This window comes from Amborella trichopoda, chromosome 7 (genome assembly GCF_054954075.1).
Source record: "Amborella trichopoda isolate Santa Cruz 75 chromosome 7, AtrichopodaSantaCruz75HAP2 v2.0, whole genome shotgun sequence".
Lineage (NCBI taxonomy): Eukaryota > Viridiplantae > Streptophyta > Magnoliopsida > Amborellales > Amborellaceae > Amborella > Amborella trichopoda.
This window is the reverse complement of record NC_142342.1, coordinates 19,893,965-19,916,365: the sequence shown is the minus strand read 5'-3', so window position 1 is coordinate 19,916,365 and position 22,401 is coordinate 19,893,965. Positions and strand designations below refer to the sequence as shown.

The 22,401-nt window shown below is 37.2% G+C and overlaps 1 protein-coding gene across 2 annotated transcripts; it reads right to left on the bottom strand.

Annotated features, from left to right (window-relative positions):
* Window positions 1-1,583: 1,583 nt before the first annotated feature.
* Window positions 1,584-21,048, bottom strand: ACR10 (ACT-like superfamily protein). 2 transcript variants are annotated; one of them, XM_006851236.4, is made up of 6 exons: window positions 20,525-21,048; window positions 20,217-20,441; window positions 19,997-20,102; window positions 3,159-3,486; window positions 2,532-2,816; window positions 1,584-1,990 (listed from the first exon to the last, which is right to left on the bottom strand). In XM_006851236.4, the coding sequence occupies exons 1-6, from the start codon at window positions 20,676-20,678 to the stop codon at window positions 1,853-1,855; spliced, it is 1,236 nt and encodes a 411-aa protein (XP_006851299.1). In that variant the 5' UTR covers window positions 20,679-21,048; the 3' UTR covers window positions 1,584-1,852. The 2 variants fall into 2 exon arrangements, with proteins under 2 accessions (XP_006851299.1, XP_011625901.1); XM_011627599.3 differs by having other exon boundaries at window positions 2,597-2,816.
* Between the last annotated feature and the right edge of the window lie 1,353 nt (window positions 21,049-22,401).

Below are 22,401 nucleotides of genomic sequence, written 5' to 3'. Positions count from 1 at the left end.
ACCTCCTTTGAATTGAGAATTAAAATAACTACTTATAGGAGTTTGAGACCCTATCGTTATCTCAAGCGAAATTTTTAGTAAGCATTTTAAAGAGAATTAATGTGAAAAATTATAAAAATAAACATATAAATACACCTTTTCTAAAAGGCTTGAAATTTGAAAAGAGAATGTGTAAAAGAAATAGTATAATGCTGAGATTGAAGGAATTCCATATGCTTAAGATGTAGGGTGGAAAATGTAAGCCATGTTGTGCACAAAACCTAACTCCAGTTATACAATTGGTATTGTAAGTAGATTTTAAAGTAAACCTCGGATGGCTCATTGGCAAATGATAAAAAATATCATTATACCCAAGAAACCAAAAATTACAAATTGTGCTTCAAGCTCACAATTTGTAAGTTAGTGAGTACAATGACGCAAATTTTTGTAGGAGAACCAAATGATAGAAAATAAACCTCTAAACATGTATTACTCTTTCGAGGTGGATGTATTTATTGGCCAATCAAGAAGCAAGGTAGTATAACTCAATATATTATAAAAGCCAATTATGTTGCTTATAACATTGGTACTACTTATGCCGTTTGGATTACAAGGATTACAAGCTTCATGAAGGATTTGAAGATAGATATATGATCGTATATGATAATCATGCAACAATCTCATTAATTAAAGGGGAGTGTGTAGCTCCAAGGGAAAGCACACTTGAATTGAATATCAATATACTTATGCCATTATTGATTATAATAAAGTAACAAAATTATATACCACTTGCTAATATACTTGCAGACCCTTAGAAAGTGCTGGACTATTTTCAAAGCTTGTAAATTTGATAGGACTTGAGAACATCTAATTCTAAAGGTCCACCAAAAGGGATTTTCATCGGGAGAGGAAAAATCATGATAGTGTAAAACCCATGACAAGACTATAAATGAATTTTGGTTGAGATATATTCTTACACCTGCGTTAGCCGTATGATGAGGATATACTCATAAAGAATAAATCCGATAAGTAGCCAATAAGGCATGTTGATGTATTTAACTCTTATTGCTGGAAGATGTTGGTACATGTACGGCTATGGTGCCTCATATATATTATATATTTTTTAGTTGCATAAATTAATACTTTTAAAATATTATATATTTATTATATATCTTTATAAAAGATATTTAGAAAAGATAAAATATCTTTCCCAAACAATTAGGGTATAACTCCCATACTCGGGTTTTGATGGCCATCTAGTCGTAGATTATTAGAAAAAACCAAACATTGGAATAACTGAACCCTCTAAAAGATAGAGTTGACAAGGTCACATAAGACACCATGAAAAAGCTTGCTTGAGAGTTACGAAAAAGGTTGGGCCTCTGCGATCTACACTCTTATGGCATCACCCATCAAAACCAGGTAGTGTCAATGTACTCCAATTTTCTTCCATCATTTAGTTGCTCTTCATTAAAATGTGGATGGTCAAGTATAGCTCTTTCATATTGTAGGAAAAAGATTGGGATAATGTTTACTGGCTTCTAGATAAACAACTGCAACGATGCAATTGTTTCAGTCACACCAGATATTCACCAAGGCCACAATTTGCAAAAAGAAACCAAACTGCAGCAGTTCCATAATATAACGAGACACCGATCCATCTGCACAGGGCATTATATACATGAAGGTTTCATGGGATAGGGATATAGAACTAAAAGTTAAGGTGTGATCCTACTAATGCTGTAGAGAGATGGTACCAAAAACAAGACCTCTTTTTTAACTTTGTAAAATAACTTAAAATATATACAAATACGTAGATAGATAGATCGAGATAATCTGATGATAAGGATCGCAATCGCATACAAATTAATGATCACTGCCAGCCCATGAGCATTTTCCTCACACCCTCTTCGATTTGGTTTCTAGCTTGAGAGTGGTCATGGCTGTCATCCAACAGGATCCTATAGACTTCCCATTCCCGATCTCCCATCACATGTCTCCCTATCTCAGCCTGCAATCATTCATGAAAATTCATGTTATTTCTTTCAATAAGGACACATGACAAATATTTGATATTTGGACAAGGTCCCTATGAGACGGCGGACTAACTAATTAAATGAGTCCTCCCTCCATGATTTAATCTAGATGTGGATCTAGGAATCAAAATTTTAGGGAACAAAGATCTGAACCATGATGAGTTAGGAATACGAAAAATGAAGTTAAATTTTAAAAATAAAGAATATTTTTCCGAACGAAGATCTCAACCATGATGAGTAGGAATACGAAAAATGAAGTTAAATTTTAAAAATAAAGAATATATTTCCTGATTAAATATTAGCACCATTAATTTCAAATTTTAATGGGGGACCACTATTTTTTAACATCCATCTACAAGATGGATATTTAATGCGTCAGGGGACACTATTGTACAAGTGCAGTTTGACTGTGAGGCACGGACTACTTTACTGTGATACTTTTCACATTATGCATTACAAGGTCCAGTTTGAGAGAGAGAGACAGACAGACAGAGGGCGCATGGTTTCATTGATTACCGAGAAGATAGAGATCCCAAGCATTCTGAGGGCAAGGGTGATGTCAAAGAAGACGAGAGGCCTACCCTTCCCGCTTAACTCAACCGGATTGGCCACCAACAACTCTGTGTCGGGGCCACGACCCACCACCATCACCCGCAGGGGATGGAGCAGCTCTGACCGCAGCCGCGAGCACAATGCATTCTGCTTCTCGGCATCCACTACTTTCTTCCCATCGGCTTGCATCACAAACAAGTCCACCTCACACAGCTGTTTCCATCTTGCAGAAAATCGCCCATATGATATCTACATAACACAGAAGACAACAGATTTTTAAGGAAGGCAATCATGAAGCAAAGCTTAAGTTTTCTCTGCCAGACTATGCTCCTATAATCAACGAAGCATCAAAACGTATTGTCGATTTTGGTGATCCATTAATCTCTGCTGAAACGATGAATGGTGATGGAGAGAGAGTAAAAATGACATGAAATCAGTTGTGGTTCTAATCAATAACCACCACTGTCCATCATTTCAAGCGATGGTGATGATCCCAAATGTCTGACAAATGGTGGACTAAGTTCCCATTGCTTTATTGGATTGTAGTATAATTTCCCTCTTTTCCCATCACTCAGAACAGCGTGTGAGTACCTGGATATTGTAATCTTTGAGGGTTCTCATGATGTCATAGAGGAGGCCTTTGTGATCTCGGCAGAGAATTTGGATGAGGGTATGAGAGGGACGGAGAGAATTGTCTACTGTGACAGAGAGATGGTTGAGTTTATCAAGTGGAGAAGGTTCCTCATCATCAACATTCAGCAATTCATCAGGGATTGCAGGTAAAATGAAGGAAGAGCACTGGTGTCCCCCCATCTCTGGGTCTGCTGGTTCGATCTCGCACTGGATAACAGACTCTCCAAGAACTGCCCTTAGCTGCTCACATGTGTCCAGCTGTCTCTTCTTTGTGTGCATAAGCTCCCTGATTCATACAATCCAAATGCAACAACATATTAACCTCTGTTTATGTTTTTTTTCCTTGAACCATAGAGAAGAAATATCCTACTAACAAGCAAAAGCAACCACCACTTATTTTACTGCAATTGAGACTTTGGGGTAAACCTTGCTTCATCAGGCAATGGACTCTGCATAAGAGCCCCAACAACTAACAAGATGGGAAACACCAAGTCGCTAAAACCTGTGTTCCTAGTCCTCGAGCTATGGTACGGTTCCACAAACAAACTAGAGTGATGAAATGGGGTTGAGCCTAGGTACTGTAATTATGGCTTGAAATCCAACTGAGGACAGAGAGAGGGCTAATGCAGGATAAACAGTAATGACAGAAATGGCAGTGTTGGGAGTTCACCACAGCCTGTTGTCTTCTATAATCAGAGTAATCAATTGAGTTTTACAATAACCTATTTTAGATTCTTTTTTTCTTTTGAATGAGTTCTTAAAATATTCATTATTGTAATGGGATAAAATCGATATCCTAGAAAACCACAGATGATCATTAAGTGTCATCATCCTCAAATCAATGAATCAGCAATAATACAGGGTGTGGGACCAACGAGAAGATAACACGAAAAGTGACAGGTCCTGCTCTCTCCCCATCAATGTCCATCCTTCCATAGATTGGACAGGTGGATGGACGGCGATAGATACTTATAACCATTGATATTTTATGATGACATAGATCAGAGAACCCTTTCCCTATTCCAATAAAGATTTGAAAAATGTCTATAACATAACGGGATGGGGCAGGTCAGTCTCCATTTTATGATGGTAATTGGCATTACAAAAGAAAATCAAGTACATAACAGAAAGAAGGAAGAACAAAAATAAATGGAAAATCGAGAAAAAAAAATTACAATTGGAAAAGTTAACAAGGAAATTTTTAAGGAAAAATTTCCAAGGAATATAATTTTTACTTCTGTAAATAGATGTTTTTCTCCAAAATAATGGCCATTATTGTGCAACGTTTTCTAAATAGCCACCATCATTTCCATTTTCTAATATTTTGCACCTACTCTACAAGTAAAAAAGTTAATCTCTTAGGACAAAATTAACCCCCCTTTCAACACATGTTTCTCTCCTTTCTTATCACACTCATCATTTTTTCACTTGAAGAAGATCCAACAAAAAATGTCCATGACTGGCTTCTGGGCACCAAAAGTGTGCCGGTCTAGCACATGTTTTGCTTGACCAACTCTAGGGCCCAAAGTGTGCCAGTCCGACACAAAATATGCCAAATTGGCTTCTAGGCCCCCAAATGTGTCAGACTGGCTTCTGAGCCCCACAATGTGCTGAACCAGCCTAGAGAGAAAAAGTGCGAGCTTGATAAGAAGGGAGAGAAATGTGGGTTGAAAGGGGAGGTATTTTGGTCCCAAAAAAATAACTTTTGCACCCAATGATGGTCAAGGGGGTATCTAGAAATTTCCCTATTACTTCACCCATTAATTCTACGTTAAGTTACAAAGTGGGAGTGTTACAATAGCAGCTATTTACACTACAATTCATTTTTCAGATCATGACTATAACAAGAAAGGTACCACTAAAAGCGTAGTGTCTATAGTGTATATATAGTGTATAATAAACAGATGGTTGTCCACTACCATAGGTGAGATGGCGATGGACCATTGTTCAATGTCCTAGACTAGAAGAATAAGGGTTCACCCCCACAATTCATCTTCGGAAATGAGCTGTGGCTACCGATTTGCATATGGAATATTCTTGACGAAATGTTGTAGCGTTCTAAGAATTGGGTGAGTCAAGTCAGGTGCTCCTGAGTTACTCAGACTTGGCAAGGTGCCCATTCCGAGTAGGAACAAGCCAAACTCAGCCATTTCCTACATCTTAGTATTATAACTTATATAGATGGTAGAATACTTGAGAGCACTGTTTCAAAAAGCGGACCGCCCAGCGCCTAGGCGGATATCCCTAGGCGCCCACCTGAACCCGCCTAGGCGGCTGCCCAGGGCCCGCACCCCACCCAAGGCCAGAAATGTGACTCCTTGAGGGTTTTTTTGGGTCTTTTTTTAATACTAAATGGGTAAAATTGTGGGTTTTAGGTTCATTTGAAACCTAAACCCCATTAGAGGCTATTTTAGAGAGAGAAAAGCCCAAAAAATTACTTTTCTACTAGGCCGCCTAGGTTCTGGGCACCCACCTATGCCCTGGGCAGCCTGGACCCCCCCGACCGCCTAGGTGCCGCCTAGCGCTTTTTGAAACACAGCCTGATAGACTCTTCCCTTTCAGTACAAACAACTCAGACTCAAAACCCTACCAAGTCCCAATCCGAGCCTTGGTTTCTGAACATTGTCATGTTGGTTTTTGGTGCTAGTGTGTGCCTTATGGATAACCAATTTCCCTTTGTTAATAGGAGTAGCCAACAAGGTTCGCGACAGTACAAAGAGATAAAGCCGAAATATGTTTAGTGTTGTAAATTATTAGTAAGCTATTAGTATAAATTATCACTGATTTGGCCGTTGAAGATGAGAGAACAAAGTTTGATAAGGATTTTGGAAATCATATATTCGGATGAAGATAACCTAGAGAAAATCATATCCAAATTAGAAGAGAATGATTTGAAAGAGTATAATCTAGAGGAAATTCTTAGAAAAAGAATTGGGAAACTACAGTTTACATCAAATCATATGGAAATAAGTGGAAGTTGAAAAGTTAGACTACTATTGGAATGAATCTTCTTTATCAATACATTGTTTCTTATGCACATTTTTCTCTACTCCAAAAGCTTATGGAAAATAGTAAATAGTTAGGTTTTGCTTTTTGGGACAAAAAAATCAATTGACAATCTACTCATAGGATAACTCTTTCCTGCAGCAGTTACTAATATATTTTTAGTGTCCAATTAGATGGGGTATTCATTCAAATTAAGAATGGAAGTTCATTGCTTTTTGTTCCCCTATAACTATAAATAATACAATTAATTGGAGTCATATGCTTTATCCATTTATTCACTCAACTCAACTGTAAATTGATTTGGTTCAGTTACCCTCTTTGAGTACAAGCCCCAGGTGCCACCTTCTCTCCAAGAAAAGCCAACAAGATCTCAAATATATTCTATATCCTAGTAAAAACTTAGAGACACTCTTAGGGGTTTGTGTGAGAGAATCATTCGAGTCTATACTCCATTGCGGCTCAAGGATTCGTGCTCTATATATGTGCCTTTAGCTATTGTAATCAAAAGACCAGCCAAAGATTGAACTTGTATCATTCAAGGAAAGAAGTTCATGCATAAGAGGAGTGAAAGCCACAGTAAAAGGTGAATCATTTCTGAGTGGTAAGTAATCTGTATCTGATATATGATCCACTGATTATGAATTTTTACTTTTACTCTGCATGGTGACCCACATAGCTAGCTAAAAAAATATATATACCGAACCTTTCAAGAAAAAGAAATATACTATTTAGGAAAATTCAACAAAATGAATGTGATTATAAACATACAATTACTGATAACCATAGATTGGAATTTGAATAGTCCTACTTGGAAATAAGCCAAAGGAGTCCCCATTCCTCGCGGTTCATTTTCAGATGTATTCAAGACCTCTTCTCTCTTAAAACAGCAACTTCCTCTCAGCCTAACGAGAGAGACTTCTTCCCCTGTTCTTCCTATGGTTTCATGGTCATCTACTTCTCCCCTTCTTTCCCCTCACCCAATCAAGCAACTAGAAGGTACTGAACAGTTTTCCAAACTAAGTGTGGGGGTTTGCATGGTCAGTTCCCCTAAGAAGAACCGATTTTCGCGGACCACACCCTTTTACCATTGTCCATTCTCTATTGAAGCCCTGCTAAGAAAGACACCTACTCGTCAAGGATCCAAACGAGTAGGTGAAAGGCAAAATATGTTATGTCCTGCGCAAAGCCTCAACCAGCCGGCCCACATCTCTAGCCAATGCAAAATTGTTTTTAAAATAACCTAGAGATCTAGAACAGCCTAACTAGCCTTTTTCATGAAGAAAAGACCAAACAAAGAATGAAGTAAACCAGAGCCCCAAAATGTCCCCAAAGAGTCATCTAATCCCATTGATGAGAGTCTTCGAGAGCAAGAATCTAATGATGAGTCTGATCCCAAGGAACTCCCAGTCCAAGTGGAGCAATTCATTGTACCATTTGACTGCTCCCCATGGCACGCTATTGTGGTCGTTGTACCACAAAAGGATGAACATGTCGAAGGTTGTATTGGACACGGGGATTTTAATAAGCCATGCTCAGGATGAACATGTCGAAGAGTGTATTGAACACCAGGATTTTAATAAGCCACGCTCTAAATATAATTCCTCCCTGCCAAATATAGATACACTGGTTGACAATAAGGGAAGGCAAAAGATGTTATCCTTTATGGATGTCTCCGCAGGCTAAAATTAGATAACAGTGGCCATTGGAGTCTAGAAAAAGACCATGATCATCCACGTCATGATGCATGATATTATGGAAGACTTTGTTGATGACATCCTCGTCTAGTCGAAAACAACTGAAAAGCAGCTTCTAAATCTCCAACTGGCGTTCAAGAACCTCTGGAAATATCAGTTAAAGCTCAATCCCCAGAAGTGTCGCTTTGTTGTTGATTCTGGTAAACTGCTGAGATTTGTTGTTAGTCACAGGGGCATCGAGGCATACCCTACTAAGATAAGGAAATTGCAAAGATGCCGCCCCCGACAATATTCGACAGATCCTAGGACTTCAAGGAAGAATTCAGGACATCAGACACTTCATCTCTCAGCTCGTAGATAAATGTGCTCTATTTAATCATCTTTCAAAAGGATGTCCCATTCATATGGGACCAGGATTGTCAAAGGGCTTTGATCAGATAAAAGATTACTTGATTAACTTGCCAGCCCTTAGCCCTCCGATCCCAAATCACCCTATGTTCTCTCTCTCCCCGTCATGGAGAAAACAATGGGAGCAATGCTCGGGCATAGTCTATTACATCAGCACGACAAAGGAAGAGAACACATTGTCTATTACATCAGCAGGACAATGGTAGATCATGAGACTCAGTTTACAGACATTAAGAAGCATTGCCTTGCACCTGTCTAGGCAACCTGAAGATGTGGCATTATGTAGTATCACATTCCATCAAGCTTATCTCTAATCTAAGATGGCTCCTCCAAATTGGAGAAAAAAATTCTTAATGCCTGCCTCTCCAGATGAGACTCTTGCTAAGTAAGATCGAGATGAAATACGTGATGCAGAAATCTATCAAGGGGCAATCCATAGTTGATCATCTCGCCAAACATTCAGCCCCAGATCATCCACCAATTAACTCCAACGTCCCATAAGATATCATTGCCATTAGTACATTCTTGCCAGTGGGAGCTTTATTTTGATCATGGCCGAAATGAATATGGCTCCTGCATTGGTATTATCTGATGTTCACATATCAAGTTGTCATCCCGACTACTGTCAGATGTAACTTCCCTTACACCAACAGTACTGCAGAATATGAGGAGTTAATCATGGGCCTCAAAATTCCATTTAGGAGGGGGCCTACATGTGATAAGGGACTCTATTATATTCATAAATCAAGCTCAAGGAAAATGAAACACTAAAGATGGAAAGCAATCCCCACATATGAACACATTGACAGCCTGTTCAAAAGGTTCCATAAGATAACAATCTAGCATGTGGCTCGAGCTCCCACTTCCTAGGCATTATCTGTATCACCCATCCTAGGTGTCCCTGGTTAGATAAGAGAATCATCCCATTCTCCACCTCCCAGGAATATAAGAAGGAGAAATTCGAAGGTCACTCCTATGGGACTAAGGGTATCAATTCATATTCTGATACTAACGGCAATAGCCAACCATGAGTTTATCTCAATAGTCTTTTTAAAATTTATTTTTCTTTCAATATTTTTTTCTTTAATTTCAAATATTCTAATTGTCCTTTTAAAATTTACTTTTCTTTCAAGGTAAGTACGTTCTCCTCTAATTTCAAAAAAAATTGTCAGTTGTCTTTTCAAAATTTACTCCTTTTAGGCAAGCATTTTTCTCCTCAAATTTCTAAAACCTTTAATTGTCCTTTTAAAAATTTTAGTAAGTATTCCTCTTTTCTAAAATTTCTCTCTATTTTCAAAATTTTCACAAATGTTTTTTAAAACAAAGGGTTGAAGCTTTCCAAAGCGATGATAGTCATATTAGTCTAAATTTTGGGTGGAGCATAATAAGACCAATTATTTTGTCCAAAGCATACCAATAGGAAAGCTGACCCAAGCATACCTATGGATAACAAGGGTTTTGCGTGTTCTAACTAACAAGTCACTTCCAGGGTACCTTCTTTTTTTACATTGTTTAGTTATTTTATCTTTTACTTTTATTTATTTCCTATTATTTTCCTTTTTTTCTTTCTTATTTGAGTCCCCATTTGGATAAATGTTGGAAAAAATTCAAAATCACCGCCTAAGTGATATGCTAGAGGTAATAGCACCTTAGCATACTTTTGGTGGGGACCCTTTTACCTTCCAAGTCCTTTTATTTTTCTTTCTGAATTTTATATTTCATTCAAATAAAGAGGTAAGCCTTCTCTCCAATGGTTCGTGCAATCTAGTATGGGTAGGGGCAAAAGTCAGGGGTAAATAGGAGTAGCAAGAATTAAGGCATTGCCTGAGCCAGCTCTTGCCCTAACCTGGGCCTAGTCCATACCTAGCTGGCCAAGCCCAAGCCCAAGCCAAACCTGACTTGGACCATGCCAAAGAGGCCCTAGTGCTGGGACGAGTGCGCTGGGCCTATCACGGACCTAGGCCAAGCCCGACCAACATTACTCTCTAACCATGGTGAACCAGCCATGGCCCAGCTCTCGGGCCACATTTTTTGTGGCCTAGGCCCTAGCGTTTTGAGGCTGCGCAGGGCTGACAAGCGCATTACCTGACCTAGGGATACACAAATCTAAAAGTACTATTTTTTTTTTTTTAAGCATGAGAATTTGCGTGACATAATATACCAAGTCATAAAGTAAAGGAATCAATCAAATACAAAGTAGATGTCCATGTTCATTTCATTAGATTAAGTTTAACAAGCCATCAAAGGTATACCCTTTACTAGGAAATAGACAGCTTTTTGACAAGACAAACTTAATCGGCTGATGGACAAGCTTAAAGCCATTCTTATTTGCAAGATACAACGGAACTAAATTGCTCTAGACATTGGGTTATGGTGTACATCAAGAAGAGCAAAGATTTTTTCAGATGTGACCTTCAATTTGACTATTCTTCAATCTCAACCGGGAAAGCAAGTTTAGGCCAAACCCTCCAATGGAACTATGAACTCCACTTTATCACAAGACTTTAGACCTTAGGTTCAAACCCTCAAGACCTAGTCTAGGATATCATCTTCTTAATACTACCTAACCCTTAGGTTTAAAGAACGATGAGATACATATGCGGTCTAGAAAGTGTAAAATCCATCTTAAAGATGGATGCAAGTAGGTGCTCCATCTAAAAAAAATGTAAACTAACGGTCCAAATGTTTTCTTACTAAAATTATTATTTCAAGTTTTTAAAATTTATTTGTTTTACGTATTCATGATCTCCATGGGCACCTACCATTTCTTGCGTCTTAAACAAGCTCCTATCATTAGAAATATGGTTAGTGGCTTGGGGCTCAACCCCCTAATCTCTTGTGCCCCTGACTCTATTAAATCCAAGGTTTCTTCTCTTCCATCTTGATCATGGTTCCTTGAACCTCTGGCTTCTTCCCCAAATGTTCTTGAAGAGATGCACCTTAACCACCATCCTTGACATCTCCTCCTTCATATCTCAGAGCTGAGTCTCGTAGTACTAGAAATGGGTCATTAGCTCTTCCACGGTCATCTTTTCTAAGTCATACTTCAAACATTCTGAAATCCTTCCATGAAGGAGGAAATTTGGAAATTATGGTTACTACTTGAAAAGCTCCATCAAGATTCTGGCCACCAAAGATCTCGTTAGTGATTTATTATAGTTCACGTACTTGAGCAAGAACTAGCCTGTCATTAGTAATTGTAAAGTTGTGGAAACACGATACCAAGAATGTCTGTCTATTAGCATCTTCCAACTTGTACTTTTTCTGCAATGTTTACAACGGGCAATCCCAAGTACAAGTTGAACTAGGTACCACTTATAAGTTAAGGACATGCTACATACAAATGTAGTCATCTTCCACCCACCGTTGTGAGCATCACTGGTGGAGTAGAAAGGTTGTCCCTGTGCCTATGCCAGCTGGGCCATGGTAAGCTCAGCCTAGGTCAAGAGAACATCATTTTCATAGTTTGCATGCATGGGTGTGGCCTCAGTGGTTCACATGGGTGTTTCCTTAATGGTCAGACCCAAATGAGCCCGTTGCTTCAATGCTTAGACATGGAAGCTCGAGATGCTCTTGCTCTCTTCAAGATATTTAAATCCCCCAACTTGGATGGTCAACAATGCCATTGGGTTGTGGCGAGAAAAATACCCTCAAATACAACCAAGCCAAGGGAAGCATTGCAAAGATTCTCCGAGTTTCACACTCGACAAAATCCCCTAAAAGCACAATCCATACTAATTTCCCCTTAGAAAAATCTGTCACATAATGTCTTAGAATGCCTTAGAAAAGTCTGTCACATAATGTGTTAGAATGCAATGAAGGGCAGTTCTGTAATTTGTGTGTATTTTATGTAGTTTGTATTACAAAGTTTTTTTCTGTAATGTATTAAGGAAAATCTGTCCTTACTCAAGATGCAATATTACATATATATTATAATATAAGAATTAAGACCATGCCCTAGTGTGTATTTTCATGGTAGAATAGTGTGTGCCTTTTTTCTCTATTCTTCTCTATGTTTCTCAAGGTATTGGAGCAAGGTTTGAATGTATCCTCAGCCTGATCAGCTCTAATCAAGGTAACCCATATTTCCTTATTCTTGAAGATTCATTATCTATTTCTCAAAATCCAATTCTTCCTTTCTTCATCTTCTCTTAGTTCCTCCATTTTAGAGGCACCTACTGTTCATGCCGGTGTTCATGCTACTATTCTTTCTTCTAAAACCTCATATTTCAGCCACAAAACTCTTGATTCTCTCTTCATTCAATACAAGACTCAATATCTTGTTTGAAATCTATAATCCTGCTCCTCAAAGCCTATTTCTCTCTAAAAAAAAAAAAAAAAAAGAAATATTCCTAACTGATGTTCTCCTTTTTGGTTCTTGAAATCTAGTTCAATACTCTAACTGCTTTTCTCGCTCTTGCTTTTCAAAACTTAACTGTTGCTTTCTTTCCCTTCTTTCTTTTTCCATGAGATCTCTTGCACTTTTGCTCTTTCTTATTCTATTAATAATGGCCTTGTCATCATCTTCTACTCCTATTGGTCTTCATAATCCTCAATGCATACGTTTAACTCAATGCCTCAAACTATTTTACTTGCAAAGGTTTAAATTTAACTTATATAAGCCGCCAGCAATTATTGGGTCATATCGATGCTTCATCAAATGCTCTAGTTGGGTTTCTTACAAAATAAGAGATTAGTGAAAATGGAAAAAGTAATAAAGTTGTTTAATGCAACTCTGCTTATGATGACTGGATATCTAAATACCAAAAACTCATTGGTTGGAATTGTTCCACCGTTTCAGAAGAACTTATTCCTCAAGTAATTAATTAACCAATTGTTGGAGCAATCTAGGAGGCCCTTCATGACTTATTTTCCCAAGAAGCAGAGCCCTAATTATGCATCTTTGAAATGAGGTTCATGTTTGAAAAAGAAATAATACGTCAGTCTTCGAATCTATAACAAGATAAAAGCCCTGTGTGATCAACTTGCTATGGTGCAAGATCCTCCAAGTGAAAAGAACAAAGTCCATTATGTTTTCATAAAGTGTTTATTTCCTCTATGATGATGAAGACTCCATTTCCCTCATTTAGCAAATTACGACCATTATTGAAGCATTATTCAATCTCAAACCATCATTAGAGAAGTCTTCTACTACCAATTCTCATCCAGCGTTATTGTCAAATAATAATTTCAATGTTGAATTCAAATCTGGTGCAAGAGGTAGAGGATGCAAAGGTAGAGGACATGGAGGTCGAGGTGGAAGAACTATTTTCATCCTAATAAGGGTCGTGGGTAGGATAATTGGTCTCTTAGATGGTGGTGTTGTTTACGAGATATGTAGAAGGAAGAATCATACACAACCACTAAGTGCTTTACTTGTTAAAATACCCAACTAGTTGAAAGTCAAGATGTGAGCCTTAACAATTTTCTGGAGAACTAATTCTTTGGAGATTTAGCTATCACATCATCTACAGAGACAGGTCAAGTAGTGGATAATGCTGCTGCAAATCATGTTTCAAGTGATAGAAGTGTGTTCTCATCCGTAATTCCTTACAGCAATGGCTCTATTTTGATTGGTGATGGAATCTCCCTAAATATCATTCATGTAGGAAATGTTATGGTACACTCCTCATGTGGTCCTATCCGTTTATCTAATGTTTTCTTTGGTCCTGAGGTGTATCGAAATCTTATTTCAATTCCTCAGTTTGCTCAAGAGAATTCTACATTCTGTGTATTTACCCCCAATTTTTTTTTTTTTGGAAGAAACAACAATCTAGGATAATGTGTGCTAAAGAGTCTCGTCGGGGGCAGCTTTATATTATCGATGATTATGGCAAGAAGAAGCTCCTGTTGTTCTTTTCTTCTTTTAGTGCCAGTAAAGATACCAGTATTTGGCATCATTGTTTAGGTTATTGCAGTCACGGATCTTTGAATAAATTATGTAAAGAGGGCTTAATTCCCTCTAATCTTGAGATTCACTCTTTGTTTGCGTCAAATGGATGTAAGTATGGTAAATATGTAAAACTTCCATTTATAATTCAAAATAAAAGAGCTTCTACTCCCTTTCAATTAATTCATTGCTAATATTTATGGTCCTTCTACACAATCTTCTTTATCTAGTTCGTTTTATTATGTTACATTTGTGGGTCATTTCTCGTATAACCTAGATAATCTTCCTTAAGAAGAAATCTGATGTGTTACATGCTTTCATGGTTTTCAAAATCATTGATGAAAAACACTTCCAAAGACCAGTAGTCTACGTCCGTAGGGGAATGAGTTTTCAGCCCGTAACTTTAGAACCAATCTGGAGAATAATGGAGTGAAGCAACAAATATCATGTGCAAACAAACCTGAGCAAAATGGAGTAGCTGAGAGAAAACATACGTATCAATGAAGTTGCATCGTCTATGATGTTTATGAGTGGAGTTCCTAATTTTTTATGGAGAAAAGAATTTTATAAAGCAGTTTATCTAAATAATAAGTAGTCTACAGATTTTTTACATGGAAAATCACTTTACTAAGTTCTGCTTAGGAAGGACACTGATTATTCCACATTGTGCCCATTTGGATATTGTGCCTATATTCATATTGACAAGATCCAGAGAAATAGTTGTCCCTAAAGGCAGACAATTGTGTTTTTATAGGGCATGTTGATGAATACAAGGGATTCAGATTATATAGTCCTAGATTGAAAAGAGTTCTTCTCAAGATATTAAACCTCTGATGAAAGGAGGACGTATATGCCTCTTCATTTTGTGGATGCAGGTGTTTCATGTAAATGTGAAGTTCCATTGCATCATGAGATTCATAATCTACCCAAGAATCAAGTTGTAGAAATACCATATTTTATCGATAAAGATGCAAGAAAAGTATTGAGCAACACCGTCTTGAGGGGAAGATAATTGATGAAACTCCTCCAAGACCTTAGGAAAGAGTTTAAGGAATATTTAAATAAAGATTCTCATAAAACTAAAGCCCCTCATAAATAAACCAAAGATATTATAGTATATAAAAGAAGAAGACATGAAGGACAACAAGAAGATATTTAAATGAACACTCTCGTAAAGTTGAAGACCCTCATACATCAGCCAAGGATATTATTGTGCATCAAAGAAGAAGGCGTGAAGGACAAGAAGAACACAAGCCCGTTGAAATTCAAGATCTCACTCAAAACCCATGCAGGTCTACCAAAACAAAGCATCCAATTGATCGATGGACATATAACACCTTAACCCGTTTCAAGTTTTTGTGTGAAATTTTAAGAATCAAATAGTCTAGAAGTTATCTTGAGGCAAGAAAATATAGATGATGGTTCAAGGCTATGGCAGAAGAGATTAAGGTTACATACATTAAGAAGACTCAGGTGATAGTACCTAGATGTGTAGATAAAAAAGTCGTGGGCGGCAGCAACTGGGCTTGTAAAATGAAGTACAAGTTAGAAGGAAGTGTGGAAAGATTTAAAGTGAGGCTGGTTGCAAAAGGTTTTAATCAACAACATGGACTTGATTATAATGAAACAGTTAGTCTTATTATTAAGATAGCAACAGTTCGGTTGGTTATTTCCCTTGCTTTAGCCTCTGGTTGGTCTCCATTTCAGTTGAATGTTAGGAATACTTTTTATGCATGGAAAGTTGGTTGAAGTGGAATACAAGGAAAAACCATGATTATAATGAAACAGTTAGTAGTATTATTAAGATAGCAACAGTTCTGTTGGTTATTACCCTTGCGCTAGCCTATGGTTGGTCTCTTTTTCAGTTGAATGTTAGGAATACCTTTTTTGCAAGGAAAGTTGGTTGAAGTGGTATACATGGAAAAACCACCAGGTTTTCATGAAGCGAATCTAGAGATTCCTGTTTGCAGGTTGGACAGATCTATATATGGTTAAAACAAACTCCAAGAATGCGGCTTTAGTGCTTTCACAATACACTAAAAGAAAGCGGTTTTACCAGGGCAGCATCAGATTATCCATTCTTTATTTGTCACAAGAAGGGAGGTGGTATTATTATGTTAATGACATTATAACCATTGGGGAGTTCTACACACTTGATTGATGGTTGTCAAGAAAACTTTGCATGATAGATTTATGAAGAAAGACTTAGGTCAGTTGAGAATTTGAGATACTCCCTGGGAATTGAGTAAATCGAAATGAGAATGAATTTGCTTGTCTCAACAAAAATACACTCTAGACCTTCTTGGAATGGAAAATATGACCCATTGCAGGCCATATTGTACACCAACTGCTCTAAACAAAAGATTAAGTATATCTGAAGGACAGGTTATAGATAATCTAGAGAGATACAAAAGTTTAGTAGGTGCATTACAATATCACACTCTCACAAGGCCTGATATATCATACATTGTTAACCGAGTGGGTCAATTTATGCATGCTCCCGCTGACACTCAAATGGAAGCACTAAAGAGAATAATCATATATGTAAAAGGAACAGTGAATCACGGGCTACTTGATGAGTGAAACAACATGAATAAAATGAATATTGCTTCAATAGTTGGGACTGTGATGCAGACAAGGTTGGAGATCCAAAGTCTAGAATATCAATTTCAGTTTGTTGTGTCTTTCTTGGTACAAATCTACTTTTATGGAGAAGTAAGAAGCAGAAACTTGTTGTGAGGTCAGTACTGAGGTTAAATAACAAGATCTTGAAAGTGTAGGTTTCTGAAATTTCATGGATCCGAAGTATTGTTTTTTTACATCGAACAAAAATATGCAAGTCAACAATTCACTATGACAAAGAGAACGCCCTAGCAGTTTCAACAAATCCAGTATTTCATTATCGAACAAGCAACATTCAAATAGATTGCCATTTTGTTCGTGACAAATATACATGTTCAAACATGATGTACAACTTGAGAGGGAGTGTTAGAATGCAATGAACGGCCGCTTGGTAATTTACATGTATTTTAAGTGGTTGATATTATAAAGTCATTTGCTGTATTGTAGAAGGGAAAATCTGTCCTTACTCAAGATGTAACATTGTCTATATTAGAATACAAGAATTAGGTTGTGTCCTAGTGTGTATTTTCATGGTAGAATAGTGTTTGCCTCTTTTTGTCTTCTTTATGTTTTTCATAATGAACTTTGAGTTGGTCCAAGTTTAACCGAAAATAGTTCAATAAAACAACTTACGAAGATATTTCGATCAATCACAACAAATTGTCGCAGTGCATCAGCTAAACGAGATGGAAACGAAACAGGGGCATAAAGAACTGGAAAATAAAATTCAATCATTAATTATATATGTATGTGTATGTATACCATGCAAAACCGGAAGAAATCAAATTGGTTCCAAAATGATGGGTTACACGTGGAAAATGTAACTCAACACATATCATGAAAGAACAGGGGATATAAAATAGTTGCAAAGCAATTGGATGGCAAGGACATGCAACCACCATAACTGTAGCAAAAAGTCACCTTAACCACATGACCCGGTACATGTTAACCGTAATATATAGTAAGAACTACCACCAAGAGTCACATACCATTGTTAAATGTGTCGTTTGGGAAAACATGTGTCTTTTGGGAAAGGGGCTGGGTCATGGTGGTAGCACCCCACACCCTAGTCACCACATTGTAATTTTCATTCCCACCACCAACACCACCTCATTGATACCTTCAGAAAGCTAACTCTTAACCTACTTTCAAAAATGGGTAGAGGCTGTCTTCCCCACTTAATTACCCAAAACTAAAAAAATAAAAAAATTGGGTGTTTTTGAGAAAAAGTTCCCAAGGCTGTATGAAGGCTTACTCGCTCTCCGAAATGCAACTAAGTTGTGTAAACAACAATTAAGGATTGATCGGAGGTTTAGCAAGTAAAAAGTGAAGAATTTTACCTAAACCTCAACAACCACCCCAATTCAGGCTGGGTGTGTAGGGGTTTTAAGCATGCACGCATATTTGAAGCATTCAAAATACCTCTTCCAAGACTCCACAGGGCTAAACAAACCTCGGACCTAAAACAAAAAAACTATCGACCAGCTTGTCTCAAATGACGTACTTAAGCATTCAAGCAGGGGTTAATAATTGTAACTTTGGCATGACATAAATTGAAAAATGAGACCCACGAGGCAAATATATTTTTCTTTGAAGCATATAAATCGAACTTAATTTTAGAAAATAGTTTTGGTAAAATTGTCAAAAAAATTGTATTGGGTCGGTAGGGGTATTTCGAGGTACAAGTAAAGACATGCGTAAAAAAGAAAGTATGAAAAAAGATAGGTGCCATGACATATATTTAAGAAAAACGTTTATATAAGTGCGAGGCTCTAAACAATCAAATCAGGGCACACCTCAAATTGATCATCTCGACCTCAAGATACATGGACATAAGAAAAATAGATTTGAAGTTTGAAAAATAGTGCATCTTGTAATGTATTTTTGGGCTGTTAATTTTCAAGATTCTCAAGTTTTCATAGGATTTACACTATTTTTAAAGCTTTAAATTTTTTAATGAAAATATATTTTAAGGCTATCAAAAAGATTTTCAATATTGAAACCTCATTTCTCCACACTATTTGAAGGTGTGGTTTACATTGATTATTTAGAGCCTCGGCTCTACACAAACCATTATTTGAAAAATTGTCCGACCTAACTGCTAACCGCCCAGTTAGATCGGAACTGGCCCCTTGCCGGTTCCAGCTTCAAGCGGTTTTGGTGATCAACCGGTATTTTAAAAATAAAAATTCAAAAAAATATCTATAAAATCCTGAATTTTATTTGTAATACATTTTTAAATATTTTTTACACTATAGTAAATATTAAAAATTGTTTTGGTCATTAATACTCACTTTTAAAATCGATTTTTTCATTAATTTTCAACTTCATTTGAATGTTTAATCATTCTTTACGTACTTTCCATATTTTAGTACATTTTTTTTTATCTTTTTTCATTTTTTCAATATTTTTTTTTTGCTGCCCGCGACTTGCTTGAATAGAATGGTTGAATCCGCACATCAGGCCGCCCTCAGGTTAACCGGTTCTATTTTGCGAAGATAATACAAACCGTACGCCCGTTATTTACCCTATATTTAATGCTATGTAACCACAGATAGAAAAATATTTTAATAGGGTCGTAGGCCAATCTAGCGCTGCAGCCTCCTCACCGTCTATTAATTTGGACGGTGACGATCCTTTAATAGGTGTACAGTTTACTCCTGCTGGAGCATAGCATGTGTGCTCTTATGGAAAAGAAAGGGTAAAGTGGACTAAAAAGAACATGAAAGCCGTGACTCCCAATGAACGGCCCAGATTTAGCAAATTCCCCGTTCCCCTCCACGTAACCGGAGCGTCTCTTATCTGATGTGTCTCCACTATGACAGGCCTCGCCCTTATATGCTAATAATTACAAATGGACGGTCAAGATTTTCCACAGGACGCCGGCCAGCCGCCTCTTAAAAATCCCTAAACCCTACCCACTAAAATATGAGAAAAGGAAAAGTAGCACCAACTCAGATATTAGATGGACGGTGTCCATGAATCCTATGGAGACGCAGATCCAGATCATACAAAGATTCAGACACCTTTCCGATTCCCACATCACACTGGAAATGAAAATGAATGATTGAATGGAATCACAGGGGAACTTTTAATCAACTTTTTAATCCCTTATTTTCCTTGATCCACCAGAAAATCGCTACAAAAATATCAGAGAGAGAGAGAGAGAAAGATACCTGGTATCGGTGATAAAGAAAAGGTCCATGACATTGCCATCTGGGGTAGTCGAAACCTTTACCCTTTTGATTGTGAGCTCCAATTCGCAAAGCACCTCAGTTACATCTGCGTCACAATATAACAAAACAAAAAAATTCCTGAATCTCGAAAAATCCTGTTTATCAGAGAGTAGTAGTGGTACTGATTGCGATTATGATTATGATTATGATTAAGAGATACCGTGTAGAAGGCCACTTCGATTGGGAGAAGAGAACTTGAGCAAATAGACCTGAGGTGGCTTAGGGCTTGCTTCAAGCGATGGTGAGCAATAAAGTGAGGCGGCAGAGGAACAAGAAGGACACGCCGAGATCAACCGCTTCTTCAAATTGCTCCACCTCACCGCGTGCCCTGGCCTCGACACCACCCATAACACTATATAGCACCACTTGCCATCTGTCGAAATATCTGTGCCAAACAGAAATAGACAGAGATTTCAATTCTTCTTCTATGTTGTTGTTAGGTTTGTTTGAGAAATTGGTATTGCTAACCTCCTCTGACGATGCTGAGAGAAAATTGCAAGATTATGCGGCAGAGGTCGCAGCCGAGGCCGGTCTTGTCGGGGCAGTTAACAGTGACGATGGTGGGATCTCCTTCGTTTTGTGCGTGCCTGATTAGTACTACGTCGTCACAAGTGATACCCATCCCTTCTCACTTTTTCTTGGAATTTGCCTTTGCTTGAAATCTGAAGAAGCATCGTAAGTGAAATACGAGAATTACTACTCTGCTCTTCTTTCTCTCTCTGTAAAACCTGAGAAAAAAAGAGGGATTCTTGGGCCTTAGAAGTGGACATATGATGAAATTTTAGAGGGGTGCAGAGTGGGAGAGGGTTTAGAATTGAGAGAGATGATTTTGACGCCCCCTTAGAGGCATAATTGACGGTGGTGATTCCTGCCACGTGGCACTTTCTATGGCGAGTTTCATCACGTGCCTCACGAAAGCTGAGCATCCAACAACCCTACTTATCTCTCTCCCTCCTTTCAAGTAACCACCTTACCCATCAGCCTCTTCTCCCAATTTTTTCTAAGCCTTCACTGCTGATTCAAATAAATAAATAAATAAAATTGTCTTATGCGGGCTTCTATATCAAAAACGGATGCGGGTAAGTGTTCTATCTAAAAATAATGAAAACAAATGGTCCAAATAGTTTTTTATTAGATTTATTATTTTTAATTTTTAAAATTTATTTATTTTCTCATATTTATGATCTCGATATTAGAGATTACATGTCTTTAAAAATTAAGTGACATGTATTTCTACCTATGAGGGCTTGACCCATTATTCACAAAATCACCCAATCTAACCGCTAACCTCCTTGTTAGATAGGAACTGATAAGTGGCCGGTTTCGATTTTGAGCGGTTAGGGTGATTAACCGATATTTTAAAAAATATTTCAAAGACAATATATATAAATTCTCAAAAATAAAGAATTTGATTTGTAATGCATTTTTAAATATTCTTTACATTATGGTAAAAATAAAAAATTGTCTTGGTCATTAATACTCACTTTTATAATTTTTCTATTTTTTTTAAAAAGTTTTAAAAATAGACATTGAAAAATATAAAATGGGTTAAAATCCATTTTTTTCATTAATTTTCAACTTCATTTGAATGTGTTTAGTTTTAATCATTCTTTTCATAGTTTAGTTTTTTTTTGTATTTTTTTATTTTTTTATAATATTTTTTTTACTACCCAAAACTTGTCATGTTAGAGCGGATGTTAGAGCGGTTGAATCGACTGGTTAATTCGGTTAAAGCGTTTCCAAATCTATATCCCGTTAGTCGTTTGGATTCGATTTTGTGAACATTGACTTGACCGCATAAAAACCGGGTGAAATAAAAAACATCCTTTTTCTCTCAGTCGCCTCTCCTCTACCGACCAAAACATTTCCCTGTCAACAACCGATCTTCCCATATATCTACGCAGCCTTAAAAGTAAAACGGTGAGGTAGTATGACGTTGACACCTCATACTATTGAGGTAAGATATACCTCAAAACTATGTTGAAAATACAGTTTTGGTATTACAAAACCTTGCAATGATATGAAAATATATTGTTGCCATCCATTATGAAATTTAGAGTATAAAAAATGGTTATAATCAAGCAGATCTATAAAACACTTGAAAATCTTGAAAATGGACCTTGACTAGAAATCGCACTTTTCATGTCTATGAATATCAAGGTTGAGATGATCAATTTTAGGGTTTTCCAAAATCGTAACAACTTTCTCTAATAGATTTTTTAAAAAAAATTTTAAAATTAAATAGAAAAATGCCCCATATACAAACCCCTCTTTCATCATTCACCATTCACCAAACAAAATACCTATTCACACTCCTCAATCAGATAATTATTTATTTTATTTTT

Coding starts and splice junctions, on each gene's coding strand:
- ACR10 (XM_006851236.4), bottom strand. CDS start 20,678: ATGGGTATCACTTGTGACGACGTAGTACTAATCAGGCACGCACAAAAC. Junction 20,442..20,524: donor TCTCAGCATCGTCAGAGGAG/GTTAGCAATACC, acceptor TGTTTGGCACAG/ATATTTCGACAGATGGCAAG. Junction 1,991..2,531: donor TTGGGATCTCTATCTTCTCG/GTAATCAATGAA, acceptor GAATGATTGCAG/GCTGAGATAGGGAGACATGT.